We start from the raw sequence: 8,367 nt of genomic DNA on the forward strand, positions 1-8,367 counted from the left end.
TTCAATCAATGCCGACTCCGCTGAGTCTGTCGACATCAGTCGTTGCCTGCACAGAGAAAAGCAAACGCACGCATTTTAGGGGTGAAACGAGTGCCAAAATTGGGGACTCGAGTTCTCTTTGAAAAAACGAGCGAGTATTCGAGCGAGTACGAGTATTTTACTGACAACATAAAACAATGCACTGCACCGTGACACTCTCGCAACACCGAACGTCGTACACCTGGTCTTGCATGCAGCCTAGTTCAGGAAATAGTCTGAACTACTGTCTTTAGCTGGTAAGTACGGACAAGCAATAATTTCGCGCTTGCATAGACCATCAGTATCGGTTGGAGTAGCAGAAATGCTTGATGTACATGCATACAATTAGTACTACATACAATACACTGTACATAGGATACTTCGAGTATTTTGCGAAACGAGTAGTACTCGCTCGTTTCAAATTTTCGAGCGAGCGCTCGAGTATTCGATATACTCGTTTCACCCCTAACGCATTTCCAGTACACACACACCTTTGACCTTGACCTTTGACGCCCATCGCCGGAGGCGATGATAGCAATGCTACGGCAGAAGCCATAGCAACTTGTGCTGGGATTGCACCATTCAACAGCTTGCAAGGCTGAAGAATTGACCGTCACTATTCAGCCTGGTCTACACCATACAGCTATTTTGAAGTGACTTTTTCTGGCCAGTGAATCCCTATTTTTGGTCTTTTCATTTTTCTTTTTTTTTTCCCGCACACACATCACACCACATACTCCGGCATGCACTGGCTGTTGGTAACCACCCAGGAGAATGAAAGAAAAGTCAGGAAGAGTCTGAGAAAGAGAAGAAAGACGTGTGTGACCATAATCGTCGGGAATCGAACCCGCAACCTATCGATTGGAAATCGCTGCACATACCACTGCACCATATGGGACACACACACACACACACACACACACACACGCACACATGCACATGCACACATATACACACACGCACGCACACACACGCACGCGTACACACACACACCCACACACATGCAGGTGCATTACGTTCACATAGACACACACTAACATACTCGCAAACGCACTTGCGCACTCATGCCACCAGGTGCAACCCCACCCCCACACACACTTCAAATGCATACACAACTGTGATGCATGGCACTTGCGGTGCCTCTCCTTATCCGCACCACTGTCACTGGATAGTTTGTGTTGGTCAGCAAATCGAAAAAAATCAACAACAATGCACTGACCTTTCGCTGCGTCGTAGCGGCTTGATGACTTCATCAAGGGTACAGCGTGCAATCTCCCGCTTCCTGGCACAGTAGTAGCGTGTGTGCATCACCAGGATTGAACCCAGGATTGCTAGCACGCACAGCACGCCCGTCGCAATCCCAATGCGAGTACCCGTTGTCAGGGACTTTCCCAGCGTGCTGTGGCGATGTGTCGTTGCGGCTGGAAAAACTGTTGATACTTCGACCGTCGGTGAATTTGCGTGGACAAGGGGTAGTTCCGGTCCGTCGTACGCGGCCGGTTTGCATCCATACATTTCCATCCGAACGCACACCGTACGCCGGCTGCCAAAGCCGACCAGGCGCACGAAGCGTGCCCGGAGAGGCTGCAGGAAGGCCTGCCGCAGCGGCTGTGGGTCCTGCGGCTGCTGGGGGCCCGTGAACACCTGGAGCAAGGTCGGTGTGACAGAGGAAAAACACAGGGTGAGGTATCTGCTGCACTGATCAAAGAACGTGTTAGCGCCTGTTTGTGCTGCGACTTTAAAATTCAACAGCCGAAAATTTAACGTCATAGGCAGTTACATCATCAACCATTGTGGAGAATTTTTATCATGCGACCTTTTCCCCGTTTTAACTTAATCCCTCAAACTAATTTTACGAGTGTGGTAATTATACCCATGTCTTTTTCTGTATCTTTGGTGTTACTGACTCCCAACATTTCTAGTTTGGATATTGTAGGGAAAGTTGCGAAAAATAGCTCCGACGTTCGGAGCAGACACTTTCTTCGTATGGAAAGTTGGTGCCCATAGTTGTTGCCATTTATCACGATCATACAAAACATACGGTGGGGGGGGGGGGGAGAGAAGGGAGAAGCCATCATTCATCATAACTGGCTTTCATAAGGACTTCAGCAAGCGTATCAGAAAGGCTAAGTTTTGTACGGTTGCTATACGTGCCGACACAATTGTGGACATGGACAAGTAAGTTGGAAGTGTTCACCAGCGGGACTTTTCAGCTGTTACACAAGTCGATTAAATGACCGTGTGGGACAGCCATATTGGCTCCAACACCAGTGAATCCCTTCATCACGGGGTCACATGATGTTGGCTCCAACACCAGTGAATCACTGCATCACTGCATCACCGGATCACATGATGTTGGCTCCAACACCAGTGGATTCCTGCATCACGGGGTCACATGATGTTGGCCGTGCTGGTTCCACTGGCAGCATGCCATGTACGTGTTCTACCAGGGAGTCGTACAATACCTTTACAACTCCCTGTTTTCTACCCATATGCAGTGACAGGGATAAGATGTGAAGCCATGAGCAAAATAGTGAGAGCGACATACAATTTGATGACACAAGCACGTCATTGGACCTCTCTTACCTCAACTTGTTCATTCCCGAGAAAGTCCACCCGCACCACCACATCAAAGTCGTGGGAAAATCCCCTGCTGTTGCTCAGCAACACGGAGAACTGATCGACGCCATGGTAACCTGACAGTGGTCCGGTGCCGTTTGAATCTCGGTAGCCCTCCAGCTCCAGTGCACTGATAAGAAGCGACTGGCCAAGGTCAATCTGAAGATACGTACGGCCGGTTGCATTGCTGTCGGCACACCAAGCCGATGATCCATCGTCGTCGATCGTGGGTCGAATCCGTGCCTGGTATGGTGCAAAGCGATCCGTGTCATTGTTGTTGCTGGTAATGCTGCTGCTGCTGTTGCTGCCCTCGTAGTGGTCGTAGCTACTGGAGGTGAAGGCTGAGTCCGGGATGATGCTGTCCAGTGCCAGGCCCAGAGGCTTGTTGCATGCTGCCATGGCTGTGTGTGTTTGTGTGTGTGTGTGTTCACGGTGTGTGTGTGTGTGTGTGTGTGTGTGTGTGTGTGTGTGTGTGTGTGTGTGTGTGTGTGTGTGTGTGTGCGTGTGTGTGTGTGTGTGTGCGTGCGCATGATGAGGGCAGACAATGACACGAATGTTGCAATTAGTCATACTGTAGAACACAACCCATGGCATGAAAGACGATGCACTGCAAGAACACTCAATCACTGCAAATGTAACATATTGCTGTTTCAACCCTTTCACCTCAAAAGCCTTATCAGTAGATCTCAGAGTCACCAAGCGCATCATAATTACGTAGTGAAACACAGTGAAGTAAATGCCCCGACTCCCGGGAGCACCCCACTTTGATGCCATGGAGAGGAATTATCATGGCAGAAAGTAAGTGTGCACTGAAATTGTGTAGATTGTTTTCCCTTGTGAACGTACTCAACGCTACACACAGGCATGTCTGCAAGTACCTTTCATGGAGGCTGGCATGCCGCAGACGTACAATCCCACTCGCATGCCCAGACGGTGGGGAGCGCTGGCACGGCTTAGATGCGTGAGGCGGACATAGCGGGCAGCTCGCTTGCCGACGACGTGAATATCAAACACAGCAACGGCCGAAGCGCTGGACACGTCGCGGTAGACTGGCGTGCCGACCTCTGCGGCAGTGAAATGCACACTGTCGTTGCTAAGCAACACGCGTAGTGACGTCACCGAGTACGACTGTCCAGTGTAGCGGTGCACAAAGCCTTGCACTGTCAGCTGGGTGACTAGTTCAGGCTGGAGAAAGTCCACCTGGAAAGCACCATCAGTAAAAAAGCAAGAGTTCGTAAACCAAGGGCTGCCACTTTTCTGGGAGTAGAAGTCTGAACAGGTCAACCCTCGGCTAGTGGGAGGGAGGGTGGGGTGGGGGTATGAAGTGAGGCAGCGCCCTATTTACAAGCCAAAGCACTTGTTAGGATTTCAAGAGTTGCAAACATCAGATCAGGCACTTTCCTGAACAATCCAAGCAAGATAGTGAAGCAGATTTTCGGACGGACCTGTCACAATAGGAGCGTTTCCAAAAATTCGTAACAGGTGGCAACCCTGTAATGGCACCCAGAGTGAGTGTGCAAGTGTGACTTGCAGGGGCGTCGAACACGGTACGGTCACTGCGGTATTGACCGTACCACTTTTTGGCCTTAATAGGTACCCCGTGAATCAATAATTATAATACACTGATGTGGGCTCTAAATTGTCAAATGTTTCGGCTCAGCCATCCCCCCCCCCCCCCCCCCCACGAGTAAATTGTACTTCAGATGGCTGACCGTACCACACTAAAATACCTTCCGACGCCCCCGGTTCACTTGGGTATTTGTAACAGAGCAGCCCAAACATTACAACACGCAAGACCTGTCAGGCACTTGACAACTCGTAGATTGCAACACAGTCAGACCATGGTCAGCAATATGATCTACTGAGCAGTGCGACTCCAAGTGTTGCACAATTGGTCCTTTTGTCTGATACAAAATTGCATGAACGGATATGGACAATATATACACATACAATTTCCTGGGAGACAAGAAAGCAATTATACCTAGAAGTAGGACACATTTCAGACTGAACATGTTGAAAACATTTCATTTTGCCTGTACTTCACATGATGATAAGGCATGAAAGTACACTAGTGAAAACTTTCAAGATGTTCAGGAGTCTGAAGTGTGTCCTTCTTCTAAGTAGAATTGCAGACACATACACCTTGTATATTCCTGTGTGTACATACTGGCATAGCCGATACCGGCAATAGGGTACCCATGTATTTCGAGTACACGCACGCGCGCACACACACACACACACATACACACACAGATAGACTGACAGACAGACAGGTAGATACACACACAGATACACACAGACACGCATGCACACACACACACACACACACACACCACACACACACACACGCACGCACGCACACACACACACACACACACACACACACACACACACCATACACTCACCCTCCCCCCCCCCCCCCACACGCACACACACAGTTTTCCTGACCTGCCAATACTCGGTGCTGTTACTGCCAGACGGTATCCAGCCTCCACAACCAATGTGTGCATTCAGCCTACCATCACCAGCCCGAGCCACAATACCCTGATGTTCTCCCTGTGCAGGTCCACACTGAGCGTTGGATGAGCTGCTCAGTAGCTGTGATGACAGCGACAGTGAGTTCTCCGGTGAGAGAATCTCCTGAGACGAGCATGGTGCACCTGCGGAACGAGAAATCAGCAGCATAGCATAGCACTGATGTATCAGCTATGGCAGAAATCAACCATCTCTTAATTTGCTCACCCAAAATCCTATATATATGATTTGAAAATATGTGCGTTTTATGCCGTTGTTATTGGTGATCACGACCAATAATAACGGCATAATGGTTTTCATGGAAGTTGTAAATATGTTTGAGGCATGAATGTTTACATTTTAGATTCATAGGGCGATAATATTTCCGATGAATACCCATTTTCAGCAATAATTTGAAATTTGAGCATAATTGTTCAGCTGCTGTCATGGAAAGGACTGAAGCAGTGAATGTGCAGAAGAACATTGCAGGTGTGGCACGGGGTGGTTTCATGACGACATATCGCACATGCCGTCATGAAACTACCAGTTTTAAGGATAAAACAAGGTCCAATAAAATCTCAAATCCTATATATAGGATTCGAAAAATAGGGCACAGGCCTTAGTAATATTGAGCAAGGAGATGAGCCTGAGATGTTAGTGTTTGAAAAAGTTATCTTATTCAACTCTCAATATCTACTAAGACCTAGCAAGGAAGAATTGGTCACATACGTTTCCCTATGCTCGTGCCACACCCATTTTGAGTTGAAAAATATGACCAAAATCCTATATATAGGATTTAGCAAATTAAGAGATAGCAGAAATCAGCCACAGCAGAAATCAACCATAGCAGACATCAACCATAGAAGAAATCAACCATAGCAGAAATCACTGCTGTAAATGTGAAACATATGTACACTTTAGAAAATTGCGGCAGTACGATACATGTCCACATGTACATGTATATCGTACTGCCTTGATGCCGTACCGCCACGATTTTCAGTGTACATGCATTTCCACATTTACACGGATGTATCCAAGACCAGGGGCAGACACCACACCATTTAAACCTGTACAAACGTGTGCCAGCAAACGCGTGTGGCGGGTCGGATGCGGGGAAATTGTGCGTGCAAGAAGCATTGCATCATGACAATGAAGTCAACTGGAGGGCCGCACCGTATGTGGGAGCTGCACACTCCCTGGACCGGGGGGGGGGGGGGGGGGGGTACTCTTGCTGTTACCAACAGTGCATAACGAATACTAGTAGTGTGCAACTCCTATCTTGAGCAGCATTGGGATAGTTGTAGTAGTAGTAGTAGTAGTAGTAGTAGTAGTAGTAGAATTTATTATTTTACTAGGGAACCCTAGGAATGACTTGGTGCTTGTGACAGATGCAGAAAGGGGCTTAGCTTGACGACATCCAGGTGGAAGCATGTTCCATCTGTCTGCTGCCAAAAATGAAATAGCATTCAGGCTGTAACGAGACGTAGCTCTGGGTAGGTTCAGAGCGGCTGAAGCTTGACCGCGGGTAGCAGCATTTGTGCGGCATGATGCAGAGCGGGGGGGGGGGGGGGGGGGGGTAAATATCGTGCTTAAAAGAGGACTGGTGCAACGAGATAGACACCTAAAAACAAACACAAACAGCTTCAAGTTTACACTGCGAGAGAAAGTATACAGGTTATATTTGGTGAGAATGAAATTGATAAGTTAGAAGTAGGGATAACACACGATCGAACATTTTTCGAATAGTTTCAGGGAAAGTTGCAAATGGGGAAAGTCTGAAGAAACACATTGACGATCACCACCAGGTCTCAGGGACGCCCACGGAGCATTTTATTGGGAAATTGTTTTTGGCAGAAGACTAACTAAGTATGATCAAATTGCGTAGTCTTTTCAGCGCACGTCTTGTAGATTCGGAGTCAGCTCACCAGGTTCAATGCGCATTGAATCTACCGTCTGGTGTTCGGCACGGTATAAAGAGAATCCAGAGTTGCACACTATTGGTGCCTTGCACACTCTTTTCACAATACATGTATTTAATACTGCTGTAAAACAGAGAGGTTCCAGGCTGTCCAATGCAGTGCTCAATACCGAGTTTCACGCACTAAGCGATCATCAGATGATCACTTCGCTTAGTGCGTGAAACTCGGAGTAAAATAACTTTTCAATCCTCTTGTTCTTGCATGGAATAGTACTGCAGTGAAACTTCAGTTTTCCGTACCTCCAAGGGGACATAGAAATCTGTACGTTATATCCGAGGTGCTTTATCCAAGGATGCGTCGATGGTCAAATAAATAGGGCAAAGCCCTGAAGGGTAGTGCTTTTATCTAATCCAAAACATAATATTTGAGGAATTTTGCACCACCATGTACCAGTCATTTGACCTTGGATAAAGCACCTCGGCGATATGATTGTTTGATGTATTAAAGGCTACCTGCAGTTGCTGTTCCAGTCGCAGCCGTCGACGCTGCCGCAGCAGCCGCTGCTGCTGCGACTTCCAGAAGTAGCAGCCCGGATGTCATAAATAGAGCGAAGACGCACACCGTGCCTCGCCACAATACACAGGTGATGGAACGGCCCATTGCGCCCGTGCCGCGCCCTGGCCTGCCGATCACCACTCGACTCCGGTCCGGGATCCGGTGCTGCGCAGGATTTGACTTTGAGCAGATTGGGCTGAGCACACACACACCCGGAAACTGGTCGCGAGTCTTCACCAACGACTAGTCACTACTGGCAGTACTGCATTTTTATTTAGCTTGACGTGCGAGCACGTACATACTAGTATTACTCCAGCTAGCTAGAATCGGTACTCCATGCCGGCAGCAGGACCTCTGTACATGCACCGATCTCTGGCCACCAGAGAAAAAAGCAACAACAACGACAGGTAGAATTGCTGATCCAGGTACAGGAACTGGTTCCTCCACGTCCACTGATCGGTGATCCTCTGCACAACTGCAAAGTGTCAACTCTACTACACTATAGCTCTACAGTACGGAGTACGGCCTCCATCAACACAACAGTTGTGACATTCGGATTCCGGTTTTGGCAGTGAGGGTGCTAGATCCACACTACAAAAAAAAGTCGACGTCTACCATAATGATTATGCACCGGCCCTGAGTATAGTACAGCAGTATAGTACACGTACGTGCAGAATAATTATTTTTATTGTAGCATGACTGTGATTGTAGGGTCCTCCTCCGATCCTGGCAGTAGCCGGAT

The 8,367-nt window shown here is 48.1% G+C and overlaps 1 protein-coding gene across 1 annotated transcript in view; it reads right to left on the minus strand.

Moving 5' to 3' along the window:
• Positions 1 to 8,213, minus strand: part of LOC135828323 (neuropilin-2-like) — an 8,916-nt gene extending 703 nt beyond the window's left edge. Inside the window, exons 1-6 of the mRNA XM_065340771.1 lie at positions 7,583 to 8,213; positions 5,086 to 5,297; positions 3,516 to 3,837; positions 2,605 to 3,038; positions 1,238 to 1,662; positions 1 to 46 (exon numbers count right to left, since the gene is read on the minus strand). The exon at positions 1 to 46 is cut by the window's left edge and continues 703 nt beyond it. Of these exons, the coding sequence (XP_065196843.1) occupies positions 1 to 46; positions 1,238 to 1,662; positions 2,605 to 3,038; positions 3,516 to 3,837; positions 5,086 to 5,297; positions 7,583 to 7,730 (1,587 nt within the window). The 5' untranslated portion in view covers positions 7,731 to 8,213. The remainder of the gene's footprint in view (positions 47 to 1,237; positions 1,663 to 2,604; positions 3,039 to 3,515; positions 3,838 to 5,085; positions 5,298 to 7,582) is intronic.
• Positions 8,214 to 8,367: the final 154 nt, after the last annotated feature.

This window comes from Sycon ciliatum, chromosome 12 (genome assembly GCF_964019385.1).
Source record: "Sycon ciliatum chromosome 12, ocSycCili1.1, whole genome shotgun sequence".
In the NCBI taxonomy this organism is placed as follows: Eukaryota; Metazoa; Porifera; class Calcarea; order Leucosolenida; family Sycettidae; genus Sycon; species Sycon ciliatum.